At 37.0% G+C, this 22,564-nt stretch overlaps 1 protein-coding gene across 1 annotated transcript in view; it reads left to right on the top strand.

The window, feature by feature from the left end:
* The window catches only part of Herc1 (HECT and RLD domain containing E3 ubiquitin protein ligase family member 1), a 176,802-nt gene that overhangs the window by 84,935 nt on the left and 69,303 nt on the right, over positions 1 to 22,564 (top strand). The window contains exons 26-36 of the mRNA XM_013009926.1: positions 4,323 to 4,591; positions 5,422 to 5,637; positions 6,879 to 6,999; positions 7,230 to 7,467; positions 7,569 to 7,759; positions 10,125 to 10,280; positions 12,397 to 12,503; positions 13,453 to 13,563; positions 18,267 to 18,443; positions 20,566 to 20,805; positions 21,471 to 21,554. Coding sequence (XP_012865380.1) covers positions 4,323 to 4,591; positions 5,422 to 5,637; positions 6,879 to 6,999; positions 7,230 to 7,467; positions 7,569 to 7,759; positions 10,125 to 10,280; positions 12,397 to 12,503; positions 13,453 to 13,563; positions 18,267 to 18,443; positions 20,566 to 20,805; positions 21,471 to 21,554 — 1,910 coding nt within the window. The remainder of the gene's footprint in view (positions 1 to 4,322; positions 4,592 to 5,421; positions 5,638 to 6,878; positions 7,000 to 7,229; positions 7,468 to 7,568; positions 7,760 to 10,124; positions 10,281 to 12,396; positions 12,504 to 13,452; positions 13,564 to 18,266; positions 18,444 to 20,565; positions 20,806 to 21,470; positions 21,555 to 22,564) is intronic.

Below are 22,564 nucleotides of genomic sequence, written 5' to 3' on the forward strand. Positions count from 1 at the left end.
AAAAAAAAAAAAAAAAATCTTGACAAAACCTGTCAGAGTATGTTGGCATTTGATATTTGGATAAGTATTTAAAAGATTTGCTATAGTTGTGCAGAACCTAGCTGATTTTTTCACAGAAAGGCAAACATTTTTATGGATACTTGATTTTATTTTTCATATTTTATGCTGAAGCTGTTGTAGTGAAAAATGGTACAATATCAAAAAATTTAAGAATTTTAGTTAAATACTATTAATCAAGTATGCTTTGATCTCCTTTTAAGGCCTTTAAATGTATTAGGGTTTTATTGCTAAAATAATACTAGAAACATTTCTCAGTTTGTGTGTTTCATGGTATGTATGGGTGAAATGCTATTTTATTATGCATTTCAAATTAGATTTTATAGAGAAGAACAAATGTAAATGTTGTCGTCTCCTGTATCAAATTTCTCCTTTTGTCTTCTGATTCTCGTGTGGTAGTGTATTTACTCCTTTTTGGCCAGTTGAGCCCCAGAAAAAAGAAGAGCTTCAAGCAAGTACACGATGGCATGTTTAATTTTTTTCCCCTTTTAGCTTGCCTACATATTTTATAGTTTATAAAGTATGTATTGCAGCTCTGCCATGTTCATTTTGAAAACTTCATCTAAGAACCAAAATTACAAGGACAAGTAAACAATGTAAAAATGTCAGACTATATTTTTAATATAGTAGGTGAATGAATTAATATTAAGAATTGGGCTTAGTTTCATTTGCTGTGTAGAAGATTTTGATATCCTTTTCAGATATTATATTTTCCATATTAACTAAAACGATATAGAACTACAGTTTCTAGATCATTATGGTTTTTTCAAAGATTAAAATTCTTTTATATCTTCCATTTCCATACATTTAAGTTTATGTGTTTTAAGGTATTTTTGTTGTCAGACTATTTTGGTGAAAATTGTTTTATTTATCTGAATGTTTTTATAAAATGCGTTTATATGGTACTTTTCTTGTTCTTATACTTTATTCATATGAATTTTTGTTTGAGTTATTCACCTAACAGTTTTCATCTTTTAACTTAAAGGTTAGCAAACTCTAACTAGAAGGCTGAGAGTTGGCCTTCCGTCTGCTTTTGTGAGTGAGGAATACAGCCATACTCATTTGTTTATGTATTACTTGGGACTGCTTTCACACTGTAACAATACAAATGGATTGTTATGACAGAGATCATATGGTCCCAAATCCTAAAATATTCAATATCTGACCCTTTACAGAAAAGTTTGCTGCTTGCTGCTTTAAGTTTCAGAGAGAACTTAGTTTGGGACCTGACCAGTTAGCCCATAGATTATTTTTGTATTTGTGAAGGCAATTTACTCTCAGTGAATTGATGATTAAAGTGAACTTTTATGTAACCAAGCACTTACAATTTCTATGGATCAATAATTTTTGAGTTAGTAACAATTTATAAAACTATTTCCCATAAAATTAAGGAATTACAGTGCTATTAATCTGATAAATTTATTTGTTTGAACTTGTGTTTTCTAGTTGAAAATTGAAGTAGATACTCTTTCAGGTTACCTTTACTTCTGTGGTTCTAATATTAGACATTGCATAGTTGATGTTTGTCTTCAAAAGTGACATAAAATGTTGTGACTCATGCCTAAAATCCTAGCTATTCAGGAAGTTGAAATATGATCAAAATTCAAGGCCAGATTAGGCAAACAATAATTTCATATGATCCCTTCTTAACCAATAAAAAGCTGAGTGTAGTGGTATGTATCTGTCATCTCAGCTAGATGAGCAGCTTAAATAAGGAGGATCATATTCCAGGCCAGTCCAGGCAAAAATCAGACTTTATTCAAATAAAAATCAAAGGAACAGGATTGAAAGTGTGACTCAAGTGGTAGAGCACCTGCTTTGTAAGCATGAGACCCTGAGTACAACCCCTCTCCAGTATCACCAAAAGAACCCAACAACAACAAGTGATTTGTATTAATTGGGAAAGAAAATAGGCTTTTTTCTGAAATTTTATTATTGAATGAAACAAGCTCAATGAATAAAACCAGAAACTCATTCGTAAGTTAAGGCTATAAATATAGCTTCTGGGTTTGGGCTGCTTAAGGCAATAAAAAATTAGAATTATGGGGCTGGGAAGGTGGCTCAGTGGTGGAGTGCTTGCCTTGAATGCATGAGGCCCTGGGTTCGATTCCTCAGCACCGTATAAACAAAAAGAAAAAAAGCCAGAAGTGGCACTGTGGCTCAAGTGGTAGTGTGCTAGCCTTGAGCTGAAGAGCTGAGGGACAGAGGCCAGGCCCAGAGTTCAGGCCCCACGACCGGACCCCCCCCAAAAAAATTAGAATTATTTGTTTTAGTATCCTTTGTTTTATTTTTAAATTATTTATTAATTATTAATTTTTAAATTTAATGCATAATGCATCTGTGACTTTTTTGTACTTTTGCTCTTCTTATATGAAAAACTTTTAGGTGATAGTTAATTTCGTATTCAGTAAGACTGAAGTTAAACATTTTTTAATCTTAATTCTTCGTAAAATATAGGAGTTTCACCATATTCTTCACCACGTTAAATTATTTTGTTAGTATTTTATAATAGTTAATTCATAACATTATTTCCTTGTCTAATATTAGACATGTCTAATTTCAGAGTACTAAGATTTAATTTACATCAATGGAGAAATTAAAAATAAGGTTATATACTCATTATTCTGTTACATCTTTTTTTTTCTCTGTGAGCATTATGTACTCATCTTTCCAAACTTTACCAGATAGAAAAGATTTTGCGTATGTTTTGTTGGGCATCTTATGATATATTCCTAATAGGGAAGTTTTGTATATTCAGTCAGTTTTGTATATATCAGTCAGACAAATAAACCTTTGTTACATATAGTAATTTGAATGAGTATAAGCAATATTAGATTGAATGCAAAGAGTATGTTCAAAATGATTGCATAAAATGATACATCTTTTATTGTTTTTATTTTTTTGGTTCAGTTGTGGGGCCTGAACTCTGGGCCTGGGCACTGTCCCTCAGCTCTTCAGCTCAAGGCTAGCGCTCTACCGCTTGAGCCACAGCGCCACTTCCGGCTTTTTTCTTTTTTGCTTATGTGGTGCTGAGGAATCGAACCCAGGGCCTCATGCATGCAAGGCAAGCGCTCTACCACTGAGCCACCTTCCCAGCCCCGATGATGATACATCTTTTAGAAAGTAAAAAAATGGCCAGAACTAAACATTATTTGTCTGAAGAGTACAAATAAGAGAAAAATCCAACATTAGTTTAAAAAAAAAAGGAGCTAAAATCAACAATAAACCTAGACTTTAGGATAATAAAACCTTAGGTAGGAAGAGCTAAGAAAAGATGACATGGAGAAACAAATACATAGGTAGATGTTATTATCAGTTTTCTAGTTAGTGTGTTCACAAGTATTATGGTAAATATTTAAATACAAACGTGGGCCATGTGTGGACCAATGATGAGACTATAACATGACCCAAGACTATGACTAATCAAACTTACATGCCTGAAATTATTTAAAGACCAAAGTGTGCAGGACTTGGACATATACATATATTTGTTTAAGGCTAATTTTGGCATACAATTTGAACATTTGCTCTTGTACTAAAGCAGGATGTTTAGCATAAGGATTTTAGTTTAAAAATGCTCATTGGCAAATCCAATGATATTCTGTTTAGCCAATGATAATTTGACATTTTACAGTAAATCTCCATATTCTTGTTTATGGAACTTTGCTTTCCTCTAAATGACAGTTTCACCATGTGCAGTAAATACGCATATGACACAATGATACCAAAGAGTAATGTTTGTCTTCTTTTTGTGTAAGTTTACTTGCCCTTCTATATTCATTTAATGTTTCATTGCAGATATGTAGGCATTTTGTGTGGTCTTGACTTACCTTTGCAATGATAATGTTAAGTTAGATAAAATCCTGTTTTGAATAAATCTTATCTGCAGTGTCCTAAGTGCCTAGTTCCTTTTTGCTCATAAGTGAGAATTGATTTAGTAATGCATAGCCTTTTAAGTTAAGCATTTTGAGAGCAGCTTCTGCCTTTCTTTTTCTTGTGGCAGTGTGTTGCTAAAGCGCTTCCAGAAACACTGGTACATCCACAGGGCTTTTCCCTTTATTTTCTTACATTGCTCTAGTTTTTTTGTTTTTTTTTGTTTTTGTTTGTTTTTAATCAAAGCATTTTGCTCAGATTCACGTAATGCATGCATGTATTCAAACATTTTTCACCAATTGGTATGGTAGCTGCTCTCAGGCCTCATCTGGTTTGAGAATGTATATTCTACTGGATTACCATTGATGCATGTTTGTTCTATTTGTGTATAGGTCCTATTCATAGTCAATTGGAATTCCTGAGTGACTCTTGGGCACGCCTGAAACAAAGCAGAGACTGGTTGTACAATTCCTCTTACTCCTTTGAATCTGATTTTGACCTTACCAAGTCTTTGGGAGTTCACACATTGATTGAAAATGTTGTAAGCTTTGTGAGTGGAGATGTGGGAAATGCCCCAGGTTTTAAAGAGCCCGAGGAAAGCATGTCTACCAGTCCACAGGCGTCCATCATTGCAATGGAACAGCAGCAGTTAAGGGCAGAAGTAAGTAAGTCTTTGAGATTTACTTCTCATGAGACTCTGGAAACTTAAACTGAACCACTGAGTATATAATTCTAGGAAAAACTTTCCCTTTTTCTACTCTTCCTGCCTTTTATCGCCTTAAGCTTTTGGCATCAGCTTCTTAACTAAACCAGCATGATACTTTATTTTCACTCTACCAAATACTCATTTTTTTAAAAAAAATCTTTATTAAAATATTTTTAATTGTTATTATAAAGGTGATGTTCAGAGGGGTTATGTTGTATAAGTCAGGTAAAGAGTACATTTCTTTTTGGACAATGTAAGGATTTTTCCTCAGAGCTCCTATTTTTGACCCATTTGTTCAATTTAGACTAAATCTATAGTTTAGGCTAGGACCCCATAGAAATGGTTGCACTTGAAGAAACTAGGGCTCAAAGAAGTTCAGTGATTTTTACCAAGGTCACTCAGGACGTAAAACAGTTGGCCTTATTGCCAGTCTCCAACATTCAAATGGAACTAGAAGTTTAGGTTGGCAGTACACATGTAGCTTCAAGTGCTTAACATGCAAAGCCCTGGGTTTAAACTCAAGCACACTTCAGACTGACACTCAGGCCTATTACTCTTCCCATTATACTCTGCAGGTTCTTTTATATTAAAGTGTGTTAAACAATTTTAAGATACTTTGGGTTTTTTTTAGTAGTATGTATCGTAAAGAATAGGTTACTAAGAAATGTCACAATTTTCTTTGTGTTAAATAATACATTGTCTAAGTGGCATATATAATTCTTATATATCTGAGTTCAAAAACAGACTCTAAAATGTTGTGTTTCCTTCCCTCCCCTCCCCCCAAGCTTCGTTTAGAGGCACTTCACCAGATCCTTGTCCTGTTGTCTGGGATGGAGGAAAAAAGTAGCATCTCACTGGCAGGAAGCCGGTCTAGTTCAGGCTTTCAGTCATCCACACTGCTCACATCTGTAAGACTGCAGTTTCTAGCAGGGTGTTTTGGTTTAGGCACTGTTGGACATACAGGAGCCAAAGGGGAGAGTGGCCGATTGCATCACTATCAGGTAGGTGACATCTTGTAATATATTCAGATCTTAACTATCTTTAATAGTAATGTGAAATTTTGTGGCAATCATGACTGAGGTTTAAAAATATAAAGACTTTAGAATTACTTTTTAAGATTTCTCATTGGTCAGGTTTTCTAAATACAGCTGGGATTAGGTGAGTCTTAGTACTATTTTGCTTTTAGATTTTTTTGTTGTCTCATTTTATTAATCCTCAGCTAGATGGACTAGGGCTCAATCTGAGTTAAAATAAGGTTTAGATTTGGGAAGACAGATTTCAAGAGTTTACATTTTAAATTTGATATTTTGCCTAGTTTCTCTAATCCCTTTTTAAACTAATGAATTAATGAATTTTTATTTTTTGTGGGTCCTGGGGCTTGAACTCTGGGCCTGAGGGCTGTCCCTCAGCTCTTCAGCTCAAGGCTAGAGCTCTACCACTTGAGCTACAGCGCCACTTCCAGTTTTCTGGTGGTGTATTGGAGATAAAGAGTTTCACAGACTTTACTGTCGGGGCTGCCTTTGAACCGTGATCCTCAGATCTCAGCCTCCTGAGTAGCTAGGATTACAGGTTTAAGCCACCGGCGCCTGGCTTTAATTTTTTTCTCTTTTTTTTAGTTAATTAATTTTTATTTATTTATTTATTTATTTATTTTATTTTTATTGTGAAAATACTGTACAGAGGGGTTACAATTACATGGGCAAGATAATGAGTACATTTCTTATCAAGCATTGTAGCCTCCATCCTCCCCCCTCCCCATTTAATTTCTTTTTTTAAAGTCTATATGTCTTCTGTATTATTTTGAGAAAGAAGGTTATACAGAACAAAGAATTTTCAAGCAATTTAAGCTGGATTTATTATAAATCTATCATTTGTGTTTTTTTACTTCATGTAATAATTTAAAAACTACTATAGGGGGGCTGGGAAGGTGGCTCAGTGGTAGAGCGCTTGCCTTGCATGCTCGAGGCCCTGGGTTCAATTCCTCAGCACCACATAAGCAAAAAGAAAAAAGCCGGAAGTGGCGCTGTGGCTCAAGTGGTAGAGCACTAGCCTTGAGCTGAAGAGCTGAGGGACAGCGCCCAGGCCCAGAGTTCAGGCCCCACGACCGGACCCAAAAAAAAAAAAAAAAAAACCTACTATAGGGCCCAGTGCATAGATGAATGATAAACTGTTATTACTTTCTTTAGCTGAAATAAAAAAATCTTGCTGCTAAATTAAAAAAAAATATTTCTGTGTGATTTAGGATGGGATCAGAGCAGCTAAGAGAAATATTCAGATTGAAATCCAGGTAGCTGTGCATAAGATTTATCAACAGTTGTCTGCTACCTTGGAGAGAGCCCTGCAAGCAAATAAGCATCACATTGGTAAGTAACTGTCCCAGTGAATGTAAGATGCAGGATACACTTGGGCCTGAGGTTTAGGTAGGTAATATTCTAAATTTTATGTTTAATATTAGTAGACCAACTGACAGATAAAGAACAAATATTTGAAAACAGATTAGTATTCAATATTATGATTGATGTTTTGAAAACTTATTTGGTAGGTGTTTACTTCAAAGAAGATTCTCACCCATTACTTTCTTTTATTTTTTTAGAAGCCCAGCAACGTCTCCTTTTGGTTACAGTTTTTGCCCTGAGTGTTCATTATCAACCAGTGGATGTTTCCTTGGCAGTTTCCACTGGCTTGCTAAATGTATTGTCACAATTGTGTGGCACAGACACCATGTTGGGACAGCCCCTGCAGTTGTTGCCAAAGACAGGTGTTTCCCAGCTTAGCACAGCTTTGAAAGTGGCCAGTACAAGGTTGCTCCAGATTCTAGCCATCACTACAGGGTACGTATGATAAAGATCTTGGTAGAATTGTCTGGGGACTAGTTTTTCTATCTTATCCAAATGTTTGCACTTCTGTGTTCATATACCTTTTTTCCCTGTAGGACCTACGCTGATAAACTAAGCCCCAAGGTAGTTCAATCCTTGTTGGATCTACTCTGTAGTCAGTTGAAGAATTTGTTGTCTCAAACTGGTGTACTACTTATGGCCTCTTTTGGGGAAGGGGAAGGAGAAGAGGGTGAAGAAGGAAAAAAAGTTGACTCCAATGGAGAAACTGAGAAGAAAGATTTCAGAGGTATCAGTCTTTTTTTCTCTATCATTACTTATAAGCATATTGAGTCCTCATTGTATGCATATAAAACTGTAGCTTGTTATTATGAAACATGGAAGATTTTTACTTCTTCACTTACAATGCCCCTATTCTCTCCAAATATTTTTAAGTAGTTGTACAAAGAAGTTCCCATTCTACAAAACAGTATATGAATACAAGGTGCCTGACCACATTGTCACCCATCTCTCCTAACCCATCCCTTTTCTCACTTTTTTTTTAATTGAAATTAGGTGATTACATAAATTTCACATATTTCACAGTATTATGGAATAGTGATACTTAGTTAAAGTCACAAACACATTTTAACCTTCACAAAGCAAATTGTCATTATTATGGTCTATAAAGTTTGTGAATTAAATGAGCTTTGACAATCCAATTATTTCTTCCACATCCAGGTGATGTTTACATTTCTTTCCTTTTGCTTAGTGTAGGCTGTTCCCTCTTTCCCTCTCATTCCTCCTTTCCCATCGCTGTCTTTGGGTTGCTTAGTTCTTTTTCTTCTATGTCCAGTGCAGCTGATGAGCCCCTTTGTTGTATGTTGTTCTGTTTCCCACTTATTCTGCATCCTCCTGGCTTCCCTCTATTGCATGCATATATATACCATATATATGGTCAAGAACACTCTCCAAATTGTTTTGATATTTGGGAACTGAGATATAACTAGAAGAGCTCAACTTCTTAGGCTATTCTGTTCTCTAGTGACTAACCAAATTTTTATTATATTTAGCCATTATAATTTTTAGTTACTGATATATAATTTTCTTGTAGCTTCATAAGGACTATGTTTTTAGTAGAACTCATTCCCTGAACAGTTGAGCTACTATATACATCTTTTTTTTTTGGGGGGGGGTGGGAGGGGTCCGGTCGTGGGGCCAGCCTGAACTCTGGGTCTGGGCACTGTCCCTCAGCTCTTTCAGCTCAAGGCTAGCGCTCTACCACTTGAGTCACAGCGCCACTTCCGGCTTTTTTCTTTTTGCTTATGTGGTGCTGAGGAATTGAACCCAGGGCCTCAGGCATGCAAGGCAAGCACTCTACCACTGAACCAACTTCCCAGCCCCTATACATCTTTTATATAATTAAGAGAATAGAGGCCTAAAATTGGTCATATATTCAAAAAATATTGTGAACCTCCTATGTATCATTACCATAACACCTCTGGGAGCCCTTAAGGCCCTTTCTGGATTAGGGGTATGGATAGAGGGAGAGAAGATAATTATAGAATCAACCTCTGAAGATGGTAGTGATATTGAAGTAAAACCTGTAAAGCAGGGAGAACGGTGTCTGCAATATAGTGAAAGCTCAGTTAGTATTAGTAATGGAGTGTTGAAAAATCATATTAGTATTACAGGTTGTAGGACTGATAAGTTTCTTCATAGAATGTGAGAAAAACCCTTTTTTAATAAAGGAGAAAATACTTAATGGCTTTGGGAGGCTAGGTGTAATTAATAATGTTCATTTTAGTTAAATACATTCAGATATACACCTTGTACAATTTTAGTGGGTTCACGGGTCTTCTCAAAACTTTAGTAGAATATTAGATGGGAATAAGGAACTACTACTTTCTAGAATGAGGGTTTAAAAAATGGATAAAATACAGGGCGATGGTGGCTCATGTCTGTAATCCTAGCTTCTCAGAAGGCAGAGATCTGAGGATCACGATTCAAAGCCAGCCCAGGCAGAAAAGTCCTGTGAGACTCTTATCTCCAGTTAACCATTATAATCTCTAACCTTAGAAAGCATATATATAAAGCATATAAGGCTTAGGGACAAGCCGGGCGCCAGTGGCTCACGCCTGTAATCCTAGCTACCCAGGAGGCTGAGATCTAAGGATCGTGGTTCAGAGCCAGCCCGGGCAGGAAAGTCCGTGAGACTCTTATCTCCAATAAACCACTAGAAAACCAGAAGTGGCACCGTGGCTCAAGCGGTAGAGTGCTCACCTTGAGCTGAAGAGCGCAGGGACAGCGCCCAAGCCCAGAGTTCAAGCCCCGCGACCGACCAAAAAAAAAGCTCCGGGACAGCACCTAGGCCCTGAATTGAGTTCAAGCCCAGTGCTGGCAAAAAAAAAAAAAAAAAAAACATAACAATACCTCCCCCCCCTCCCCAAAATAACAAATAAACTTTCTAACATGCTTAGTCTTATGTACGGACACATGAAGGAGATTTCATTTGTATTAATTTCCTGTTCTGCTAAAATTTTCAACTATGACTAGTTTACTGAAAACCTAGATTGTGAATTAGCTTTGTGCTACCAGAGTACAATTGTAAACTCAGGGAAGATGATTCTTGTTGAATTTTGGTTATAATTTAAACTTGTCTCTTTACTCTTCAGCTGCCCTCAGGAAACAACATGCAGCAGAACTCCATCTAGGGGATTTTTTAGTTTTTCTTCGTAGAGTTGTATCTTCAAAAGCCATCCAATCAAAAATGGCTTCCCCAAAGTGGACAGAGGTGCTTCTAAATATAGCATCTCAGAAGTGTTCTTCAGGTATCTATGTCATTTGACTTTGTTTTATTTTTTAAAATTGTTTTTATTGTTTGATTGCTTATTCCAGTCCTAGGGCAAAACTCAGGGCCTGCGCACTGTCCCTGAGCTTCTTTTGCTCAAGGCTAGCACTCTACCACTTGAGCCACAGTGCCATTTCCAGCTTTTTCTGTTCATGTGGTACAGAGGAATCAAACCCAGGGCTTCATGTATGCTAGGAAGCCACTCTACCACTAAGCCACATTCCCAGCCTTTGTTTTATGTTTTTTTTTTTATCTCACATGTGTTTTGTTAAATAATGCTACACTTGACCATTAGGCACTTGATCTTTTTCATTGCTTTTCTTTTTTGTTTCCTAAAAACTTTTCCTATTGAAAACTCCAATTTCAGGGATAAAAATTGGGAGATTGATAGACAACAATAGAAAGTGGCACTGGTGCCAGGTGCTGGTGGCCTCATACCTGTTACCCTAGCTACTTAGGAAACAGACTTGGAGGATCATGGTTCAGAGTCATCCTGAATAGAAAAGGACGAGACTTCATCTCCAATAAACCAGTAAAATACTGGCCTGATACTATGGCTTAAGTGATAAAAAGCATCAGGCATGAGCAAGAAAGCCAAGCAAAAGCACAAGGTCATGAGTTCAAGCCCTGGTACCACTAAGAAGTATCACTGGAGAGGGTTGTGAATTTCATCTAGAAAATGTGAACTTATTTGTTCAAATAATGTATTCTAAAATGAAGTGGAGAATTTCTATTTAATATGGTAATTCATAATTCTGCCTCATTTCTTGGATTGTGAAGATGCAGATCTACATTTGTCCATTCTCACTTATTATTATGGGATTTCAATTGCCTTCATTATGATATCTGATTATATAATACCTATGAAAGCTCTATATAATAAGCTTAATTCCTAGCCAGGCATTGGTGGCTCACGCCTATAATCCTAGCTACTCAGGAGCATGAGATCTGAGGATCGCGGTTCAAAGCCAGCCCGGGCAGGAGAGACCGTGAGACTCCTATCTCCAATAAACCACCAGAAAACCGGAAGTGGCGCTGTAGCTCAAGTGGTAGAGCGCTCTCGCCTTGAGCTGAAGAGCTGAGGGACAGTGCCCAGGCCCTGAGTTCAAGCCCCACGACCGACAGAAAAAAAAGCTTAATTCCTGGTTTTTTGTCTGAAAGTCTGGATTGTTTTATATAGAGTACTGGCAGTCCTTACCTACTCTTTTAACATAAATTTAACATTGTATAATCACAATGCATATTTTTATCACTATACATTTCAAGAACTTTTTTATCATCCCCCAATGTGTTCTAAATATGAACAAAAAATGTTATATAATGTTCCATGTCATGGATTATTGTATATATTTACATTGTCTATATACTTTAACAGTATTCCTTTCTAGTATAACTTAAAGTGAGGCTTACTTCATATTAAGTTCTTAAAAAGAAAACTCACTTATTTGTATCTGGTTTTATTAGTTATATGTGTAAAAGGAATACATATATATATATTTATTTATATGTGTGTGTATGTTTCTAAATATAGCATCTTAGAAATGTTCTTCAGGTATATATGTCATTTGACTTTGTTTTATTTTATTTTTTAAATTGTTTTTAACCCATCTGTTTTCTGTTTGCTGACTTTGGAAAAGTATAAGCTGTTTATTCCCCTTTAACCCTAACAAGGAACCAACAAGGGAGAGCCAATGAGAGTATAAATAAGCATTAACTTTAGAGATTCACAGACCTATTTAAGTTCTGCTTTTACTGAGTTGTGTGGCTTTGGCCAAATTATTAAATTCTCTAAACCTTAGTTTCCTCTTAGTTAAATGGAGTTATAACTCACACTCTGAGGATTAACAGGAAGGATTACCACATGTGAGATGCATCGTACAGTATCTGGTACTGGTAGTTATTATATTAACTGCATTATAAACATGAATATGTGCATTAGTGGCTGTAAGATAGGTCCAGATATCATGTGGTAATGGTTTGTAATGAGTTTATTCCACTCATAAATGCTCAGCAGCCTCAGAGATTTTAACAAAGAGTTTATTTCAACTTTGAAAATATGTCATATTGATAAGAAAATGTCTCTCTTTCCTCTCAAGGTATTCCTCTAGTTGGTAACTTAAGAACCAGACTCCTTGCACTTCACGTCCTTGAAGCTGTGCTTCCAGCTTGTGAAACTGGTGTAGAAGATGATCAAATGGCCCAGGTTTCTGTTTTTAAAGTTTCTAGAAGAGGTTTTCTATATTTTCAACATGATTCACATAAATCTAAACTTATATACATGTAGTTTCTTTGCTTATAAATGTTCCATTTGTTCAGTAGCATACTTTTCATTTTAAAGATTGCTTTTTTTTGGGGGGGGGGTCCGGTAGTGGGGCCTGAACTCTGGGCCTGAGCACTGTCCCTCAGCTCTTCAGCTCAAGGCTGGTGTTCTACCACTTGAGCGCCACTTCCGGCTTTTTATCTTTTTGCTTATGTGGTGCTGAGGAATCGAACCCACAGCCTCATGCATGCAAGGCAAGTGCTCTACCACTGAGCCACCTTCCCAGCCCCAAAGATTGCTTTTTTGTTTCATTTTCAAGCAAGGAGAAAGTAAGTTATAGGGTGTGAGAAATAGAGGGATAAAGAATACATGTAAAGTCAGGAGGAAAGGTCAGTCTGAAATTACTTACTAGGTTGGGTCTTTTGTTCATGGGGCTTGAATTCTGGGTCTGAATGCTGCCCCGGAGCTCTTCAGCTCAAGGTGAGCACTCTACCACTTGAGCCACAGCGTCACCTCTGGTTTTCTGTGGTTAATTGGAGATAAGAGTCTCACAGACTTTCCTGCCTGGGCTGCCTTTGAACTGTGATCCTCAGATCTCAGCCTCCTGAGTAGCTAGGATTACAGTCATGTGCCACCAGCACCTGGCCTATGTTGGGTCTTTAGAGAGAGGAATGTGTGAGGTTATACAGCCTTACCAGAAGTCCATAGCTATGACAGTGGAACCTACTTTGTAGTGGGTTAATAATAATTATTTCACTTATAACCACCGTAAGTAGTTTGGGGACCTTGATGTATTTAAATTTAATTTATGACTTAATGTTAGTTACATGCTATATCTTTTTTTAAAAAAAATTACTTCATATAAATTTCTTTTTTTTCTTCAACAAAACAGGTTGTTGAACGGTTATTTTCCCTTCTATCCGATTGTATGTGGGAGACTCCCATTGCTCAGGCCAAACATGCCATTCAAATAAAAGAAAAAGAACAAGAAATAAAATTACAGGTAATTGATTGTTCCAAAAGGTTGATCAGTCTGTTGGTCAGTAGGTTGGTCCTTCCTTCCTTCCTCCCTTCCTTTCTTCCAGTGGTTAGATGTAGTGAATCTTGAGCTTGCTCAGCTTTCTTGCTTATGGCTGGTGCTTTACCACTTGTGCCACACCTCTAGCTCCAAAAGTGTTTTAAGACACAGGTTAATATCCTGCCTCTAGTCTCTGGATGCAAAGTCCTCCAATAGACCTTGCTCTATCAGTTATTCTTTCCACTCCACAGGTTCCTTCTCCTCAGCTTATAACCATGCTATCCCCTTTAAGTCACATTTTTATCCATGAAGACTTCTTTATCTTCTCTCTTGTCCTTCACTACTAAGTTTCTCAAGAGCATAATCTTTCTTACCTCCTTACTTCTCATTACCACTTCATCTCAACTGTTTATGCCTATTGAGATACCAAAATTAAATGATAAAGACAGTTGTTAATTGCTGAATATGATGCATAGTTGTTCTGCATTATCTATGGGGAATTGGTTCCAGTATCTCCTCATGTTGCCAAAATAAGTGAGGAACCAGATCCTTATATAAATAATAGGGTATTTGCATATAACCTATGCAAACCCTTTCGTATTTATATCATTCCTAGATTAATTTTTATACTTAATACAGTATTAATGCTATACAATAAAATAAAGACAAAAGTATGAACATCTTCAATATAGAAGTAGTTTCTTAAAATATTTTTAGTCAGTGTTTGACTTACTCTGTAGATACAGGATTTAAGATGTAGGTCTACTGTCTGAGTCTTTGTGCATGTCATTCTTAGCCATTGGAAACTCTGTTGATTTTCTTCTTTTCTTCTCTATGTGTATACCATAACCTTTGTCAGTTCTTGGTTTCTTTTAGAAGTAACTATTCTTCATCCCAAAATGTTGATTTTCTTTTGTATCCTTAATTTTACAGCAGTCTTGCTTATATCCATGACCATTTTAAGTACAGGGAATGCCTTCCAATCTTACTGCAACCTCAGTATCTCTGCATCAAAACCATCGCCTTTCCTTCCTGTCCCAGTTTTCAATGATAGTTCCACCTAATTTCCTAGGTCTTTTTTTTTTTTTTTTTGGTTGGTTGTGGGGCTTGAACTCTGGGACTGGGTGCTGTCCCTCAGCTCATCAGCTCAAGGCTAGCACTCTACCACTTGAACCACAGCACCACTTCCAGTTTTCTAGTGGTTAATTGGAGATAAGAGTCTCACAGACTTTACTGTCCCGGCTGGCTTTGAACCATGATCCTCAGATCCCAGCCTCCTGAGTAGCTAGGATTACAGGCATGAGCTACTGGTGCCTGGCTCTAATTTCCTAAATCTTAATCTAGACCTACGGTTCTAGATTCTTCTAATGGCCCCATCCATGTAGCCACTAGGCTTCATTAATTGGACCCTCATTAATTGGACCTTCATTAATTGGACCTTGAATTCCCTATGTCTAAATTCTTCCCTTTTCATGATTCCAAGTTTTTCTGTATTTCCTTCCATCTTAGTGTGATGGCCTCATTTTCCTTTATGGTGTTTATTTTTCTGTTTCATCCGTCAGAGCATGCTGTGGTGTGACTCCATGATCCATTCTTTTTTTCTCAGCTACCACTCTTCTTCCTTGTTCTGTATTCCAAGTAACTACATTGGGGCTTGAACTCGAGGCTTAGGTTCTAGCTATCCCTGAGCTTTTCTGTTCAAGGCTAGAGCTCTACCACTTTGAGCCCCAGTGCCACTTCCAGTTTATTTGGCAATAAAGAGCTTCACAGGCTTTCCTACCTGGGCTGGCTTCAAAGCATGGTCCTCAGACCTCAGTCTTCTGAGTAGCTAGGATTATAGGCATGAACCCCCAGCTTCCAGAGCTCCATAGGCTTTTGATTCTCTAAATTTTAATTTTAGTTTGTTTTTTCCCTAACTTGTCTGTTTGCTTCTGTTGTCGCACAATTGTGCTGATCCTACTTAAAACATTCTAGTGGCCAGGCGCCCATGACTCAGCCTGTAACCTAGCTACTTAGGAAGCTGAGATTGAGATCTGAGGATCAAGGTTCAAAGCCAGCCTGGGCGGGAAAGTCTCAGAGACTTTTTTCTCCAGTAAACCACTCAGAAAACTGGAAGTGGCACTGTAGCTCAAGTGGTAGAGCACTTGCCTTGAGCTGAATCGCTCAGGGACAGCGCCCAGGCCCAGAGTTCAAGCCCCATGACAGACAAAAGAAAACAAAAAACAAAACAACAACAAAAAATTCCAGTGATTTCTCATCATTCTTCAAAAAAAACTAGACCTTTCTGTCCTTTTCCTTTGCTTGCTGTATTGTGAACTGTCCTTCCTTTTTTTTCATGAACACATTAAGCTTGTTCTTTCATTAGGGCTTTTCCTTCTGTTTCAGAAACTTTTTGTCATTCAGTTATCAACTTAACTGTCATTTCTCTATAGTCCTCAGTTTATCTAGAGTAGTTGTCACAACCCTTTGTCACATCTCAGTTTTAATTTCAACATATCATTTACTACCTGTTTTTGTTTCCCTCTTACAAAATCTAAGTTGTTTAAGAACAGAGATCTTACTCATTTATCCGCTGCTGAAGGTAGAAGATCTGATAAAGTCCCTAGTGTTTATTGGATTGATGAATGGATGAGTTTAGGTCCTTATTGTTTCTTTTTTTTTGCATTTAAATGTTTCATTCTAATACAAAAAAATTGTTAACATTTTTTATATTTTTTATTGTAAAGATACTGTACAGAGGGGTTATAGCTACATGAGTAAGGTAATGAGTATTTCCTATCAAGCATTGTTACCCCCTCCTTTGTTTTTCCCCTACCATTCCTTCCCTTCCCACCAACAGTTCCTCCCTCCCCCATCCCTCCCCCGGTTGTAAAGTTCAACATAGTGTCTTGTACATCTCATTGTTACAATGGATCAACCGGTATCCTTTTATTTTTTTAAATTTTATTTTTTGGGGGTCCGGTCATGGGGCCTGAACTCTGGGCTGGGTGCTGTCCCTCAGCTCTTCAGCTCAAAGCTAGCGCTTTACCACTTGAGCCATAGTGCCATTTCCGGCTTTTTTTAAATTTTCTGCTTATGTGGTACTGGAATCGAACCCAGGGCCTCGTGCATGCAAGGCAAGTGCTCTACCACTGAGCCACCTTCCCAGCCCTCAACCGGTATCCTTATTTCAGCATTTTGTTATTCCCCTCCCCCAAATTAGAAAAATGTATATATAAGATACAGGGCACCGGAATCAAATAGTGAAAACGGTTATACCACAGAGGGAAGAACATACAAAAGAAATTTAAAAAATCATAAAGTACATTAAAAACAACAGTGGCAAAGATAAAACCTCTTGTATCCCAATCTTGGGGTTCATTTCACTTAACATCATTTTATATGGTCATATGTACATAGCTTTTGACCTTTTCTGCTTGTCTGGTAAGATTATCCTAGATTTATACTAGTTATTGCAAATAAGGGAAACCATGGGACTTAGGTTTCTTTGGGTCTGGCTTACTTCACTTGTAATTTTTTCTAAGTCTATCCATTTCCTAACAAATGGGGTGATGTACTTCTTTCTGATGGAGGCATAGAATTCTCATTTTCTTGATCTATTCATCTACTGAGGGACATCTGAGTTGGTTCCATATCTTAGCTATGGTGAATAATGTTGCGATAAACACAATTGTGGTGGTAGCTTTAGTATGGCCTTGTGATCATTTAGGTAAATGCTTAAAAGTGGGATTGCTGAGTATAGGGGATCTCTATGTGTAGTCTTTTGAGGAACCTCCGTATTGCTTTCCAAAGGGATTAAACAGGTTTATACTCCCATCAACAATGTAGTAGTGTTCCCTTTTGGCCACATCCCCTCCAGCATCTGTTGTTACTAGATTTCTTGATTATAGCCATTCTAACTGGAGTAAGGTGGAATCTCAATGTTGTTTTGATTTGCATTTCTTTTATGGCTAGAGAAGTTGAGCATTTCTTCATGTATCTATTGGCCATTCTTATTTCCTCTTCAGAGAACTTATTATTTCTTCTCTGAGCTCTTGCAGCAATCTCTTGATTATTCTTTCTATATTCATCCTTCCTGTCCCTGGTAAAGTGATACATCCACTTTATCTGATCAAGTAGATAAGACATCTATGTAAACATTCCTTAGTGTGTAAAGCTTAATATGGCATACAAGGTCTTCTACAATCATGTTCATTTTTCTCTTTCTAGGTTGTTTTCTACTGTTCTCAGCCTCTAGACATTCTATACTGCTGGCAGTGACTTCAGATCACAACTCTGTTGTACCTTCATTGTGTGGCAATGTACAAAGTGCCTCAAGTACCTTTCTCTTCTTTGCCCATCTGCTCAATGCCTTATCATTGTTCAAGATCCACCTTGCAAATCACTGTCTTTTGAATGCTTCCTTTGCCCTTTTCAAACATGATTCAACACTTATTTTTCTACCATATTGATCATGTTGCCCTTGTTATTTTCCCACTGCAAAACTATATTAGTTTCCATGTCTCCTAAGTGGATGATGATCTCTTTATAGTCAGGGACCATACTCTATTTAGCCTGTGTTCCCACTGCCTTGTATAGTAACTAATAATTGGTAGATACTTAATATATATATAATAAAACCAGGAGCCTCACTATGTATTAGAGATTTGGTTTACTCCTAAATACTGATATAGCTTTTTTTCTGGTAGAAGCAAGGAGAGCTAGAAGAAGAAGATGAAAATCTTCCTATACAAGAAGTATCTTTTGATCCAGAAAAAGCTCAATGTTGCCTTGTGGAAAATGGACAGATTTTAACTCATGGCAGTGGAGGAAAAGGATATGGATTGGCATCAACTGGAGTAACTTCTGGGTGCTATCAGTGGAAAGTATGTAGATAACTCAAACCTCTAGAAGTAAATTTAGCATTGATAGGACTAAACATAGGTGAGGATAAGCTGCTTTAGCAGTAAAAGGCAAAGGTCAAGGTAGGAGCATTGCTTTGCTTGCTTTTTTTTCCTTTCTTCTATAGTCTACAGCTTTGCTGTAACCATGGAATTGCCTTAATGTTTTCCCTCCAACTTGGAGGAATGAGCAACACACTTGCAGTCATTGCAGTCTACCCAGAGCTCACTTTCCGGGATTTTTAAATCATTTCTCATTCTCCTGGAAGAGAAAGCAATATAAGCTAATTTTTATCCTTTGGTCTACCCAATGCCTCTTTGTGGCAATATTTGGAACCTTTCTCTTCCCATTTGGTAGAGCCACTTGGACAGTGTTTCTTTCTTTGGCCTGGGTGAATATGGCTTCAGGGTCATATGGAGTTTATTAAGTCTTGTGATGGCAAAAAGTCTGGTGCAAGCTGCTTCAAACAGTCTTGACTGTCATTACTGTTGTTATTATTATTATTACTATTTTACTGACCAGAATTAGATACTTCTTATAAAGAAAAAAAGTTTAGGTGTTACAGTGACTTCTAGAGCCAGAGTTGTGCTTTGGCAGCAAGTGGCTTTTTTTTTTACCATGTGGCCTTTTCAAGGTGACTATGGGGTGTTCCAACAGCTGCTTCTTAGCTGATTGTTTTTTGCTCAAGGCAAAAGAAAAATAAATGTTAAAAAAGATGCCTACAGTAATTAAGGCTTATTAACATTAATAGTAATTTTAACAGCATACGAAAGTATTCATCTCCTTAGCCAGTGCTTCAGGAAGAGATAAGTCTTTGTCATCTGTCTTAAGGGTCCCATGGCCACACTTAACATTCAGAGATTCACTGGGGAAGAATCATAAGACTTGTTGATATAGTTGTACTTATGCCTAAGATTTATAATGATGTGTAAAAGATACGAAGTTGAATGATAAAGGAAAGACACAGATGGCATATGAAGGTATCATATATATCTTCCTTCTGTTCTATCTTGCCCATGGGTAGTAATTCCCCAGCAACAAAAATGCAGCAAGCACCATATGTATGGTGTTTCTAAAGAGGCCCATTAGAGACTCGGAGTCCCAAATTGTTTCCTGGATAAGGGTCATATAATCGTATTCTTTCTGGCATGTCTCAAAATTCCAGACTCTTAGAAGGAAAGCAGATATTTAGCATAAATCACATTGTTCACTTTTTCCAAGCTAGTGATTATTTACATTTGTTTAGGAAAAGTTTTGTACTATAGGAAACCTGTTTATCAGTTAGCCTCCCAGATACTAATCAGAGGTCAGGGATGGAAGCTGGCCTTTGTTAAATTATCAATGTTAGGCCTGCCATTTAGCTCTTATATAGAGTAGATTTTAAAAATCGGAGTGTAAGGAATTGAAGCTCTCTATTAATAATTTTCAGAAAGAGGCATACTTCTTTTTCTTCATCAGTAACTTATAAGCTAAAATTTTTCATTTTTTCTGGCCCTCAGTTTATTCATTTGTAAATTAGGGTAACAATAATACTTAGTTTTTAAGGATTTGCTAAATAACATTGCACAGTAAACACTGAATACAAAGTAAATTGATTCGAGTCATCCTAGCTCCTGTCATTACTGTTGTTGTTGTTATTACTATTACTGGTTCTGGAAACAGCCATTTTACTGACCAGCATTAGACACTTCTTATAAAGAAAAAAAATTTAGGTGTTACTTTCATCTTACACGGAATTTAGGAATTTACATTACTACTACTACAAAATAATCCTGTATGTTTCTTTTCCTGAGATAATTTTAATTATCTGTAATGTTCTGAATGAACTGACTGGGTATAAAATTATTTATTTTAAATGTTATAGGTACTCAGTGGTTATTCTGAATTTTCTACAAGGTAAAGAATAAATTCTTTTAAAAATCTTTATAAATTGATGAAGTTATTTCATTATTCATTATTTCCACTTAGGAGGAAAAGATATCTAACAGGTTCCCATAAATGCATCAATATTATTTATAAATGTATTTCCCAGTATTGATTAATACAGTTAATAGCACATAAAGAGGTTTTTTTTAGTTTTAATGTACTTTATGACTTTTATTTTAGTTTTACATTGTGAAGGAAAACAGAGGTAATGAAGGCACGTGTGTTGGAGTTTCTCGCTGGCCAGTACATGACTTTAACCACCGTACTACCTCGGATATGTGGCTGTATCGGGCCTACAGTGGTAACCTTTATCACAATGGAGAACAGACTCTAACCTTGTCCAGCTTTACCCAAGGAGATTTCATTACCTGTGTGTTAGATATGGAAGCCAGGACCATTTCCTTTGGGAAAAATGGAGAGGTACTGAAATCCCTGCATAAGCATTGCCCCTACCCCACCCCTTTCTGTTTTTTGTTGTTTTTTTTTTCAAATTTACATTCAAATTAGTTGTTCAACTGCTAGCTACCCAACTTATATATTATCTAGTTTCTTGCTCTTTTTCCAAAACATACTTTCTGACTCTTAAAATATTTTCTCTGTACCAAACTAATAATAGAAAGGTAATAGAGTCCCAGGAAGATTTTGAAATAGGTAAACAACATAGGATTATATAGTATAAAGAGTGTCTGGTTAACAGTAAGTTGAAATTTGCCTCTAGTAACTTTTGTTGTAGCTTGTTAGGGCTTTGAATTTTAATGAGGTTAAATATTATCAACTTGAAAATAAAAACTTGGCCAGGCATTTGGGGTTCACTCCTATAATCCTAGCTACTGAGGAAGCTAAAATCTTGAGTTTAGTTCAGATCACAGTTCTAAGCCAGCCTGGGCAGGAAAGCCCATGAGACTCTTACCTTCAGTTAACTACCAGAAAACCTCAAGTGGTACTGTGGCTCAAAGTGGAATAGCCTTGAGCAAAATAGTCCAGAGAGAGAACCCCATGACTGACAAAAAAGGAATAATAAATTAAAAAATAAAAAAGTAAAAACGTTGTTACTTTTTCTTTTCTTCACCCCTGTTACATTCTAGGAACCGAAACTAGCTTTTGAAGATGTAGATGCTGCAGAGTTGTACCCGTGTGTCATGTTCTATAGTAGCAACCCCGGTGAGAAGGTAATGAAACCTCATTTTGTCATATTTATGTGTAAAGAATATCTGTTGTTTTTATTAATGTTTGTCATCATCAGATAGAGTTTGTAAGTATAAGATATTCCACTATTAAAAAAAAGTGCCAGCCAGGTGCCAGTGGCTTACGCCTGTAATCCTAGCTACTCAGGAGACTGAGATCTGAGGATCGAGGTTCAAAGTCCGTGAAACTCTTCTCTACAATAAACCACCAGAAAACCGGAAGTGGCGCTGTAGCTCAAGTGGTAGAGCGCTAGCCTTGAGCTGAAGAGCTGAGGGACAGCTCTCTGGCCCAGAGTTCAAGCCCCACGACTGACAAAAAAAAAGTGCCTGGCCCCTATAATTCATCCTTCTATAGGAGGTTATAAATTGGTTTTACTCTGTATTCAGGCATTATTTGTTACTTGATATTCTGCCACTTTGAGTATAGGGAGTCAACTTTCACATTTGTGTAATTATGAGAATTATAAGAATTATATTAGGTATAATTTGGTTCTTTGGAAAACATTATGGTCATAAAAGAAATAATCTTCCCTTCCTCCTTCCCTCCTTCCCTCCTCCCTCCCTCCCTTCCTTTTTTTGTTTTTTTTTGGTGCTGGCTTATTCAGGACCTGGGAGGTGTCCCTGAGCTTTTTGTACTTGAGCCATAGCTCCACTTCTGGCTTTTTGATTGTTAATTGGCGAGAAGAGTCTTACAGACTTCTTGCTACCCACAAGCTGGTTTTGAACCATGATCCTCAGATCTCAGTCTCATAGAGGAACAAACAGCAAGGCAGTGAAAACTATGTGAGTGGAGGCTGCCCAGTCCCTGATAACATCCCTTTCCGTGATGGTATTTTTGTAGTCCTAAATAGGTTCTGGAATATTCTACTCGTAATATTGGTTTACTTCTTTGAATATCTATCAGATTTGTAGAAATTTACCCAGCCTAAACTGTGTGACAGTCTATTTAGTCTATCTGTAAATCTTTAATGATAAATTTCAGAATCCCTGAGGAA

This window comes from Dipodomys ordii, unplaced genomic scaffold (assembly GCF_000151885.1).
Source record: "Dipodomys ordii isolate 6190 unplaced genomic scaffold, Dord_2.0 Scaffold11, whole genome shotgun sequence".
Lineage (NCBI taxonomy): Eukaryota > Metazoa > Chordata > Mammalia > Rodentia > Heteromyidae > Dipodomys > Dipodomys ordii.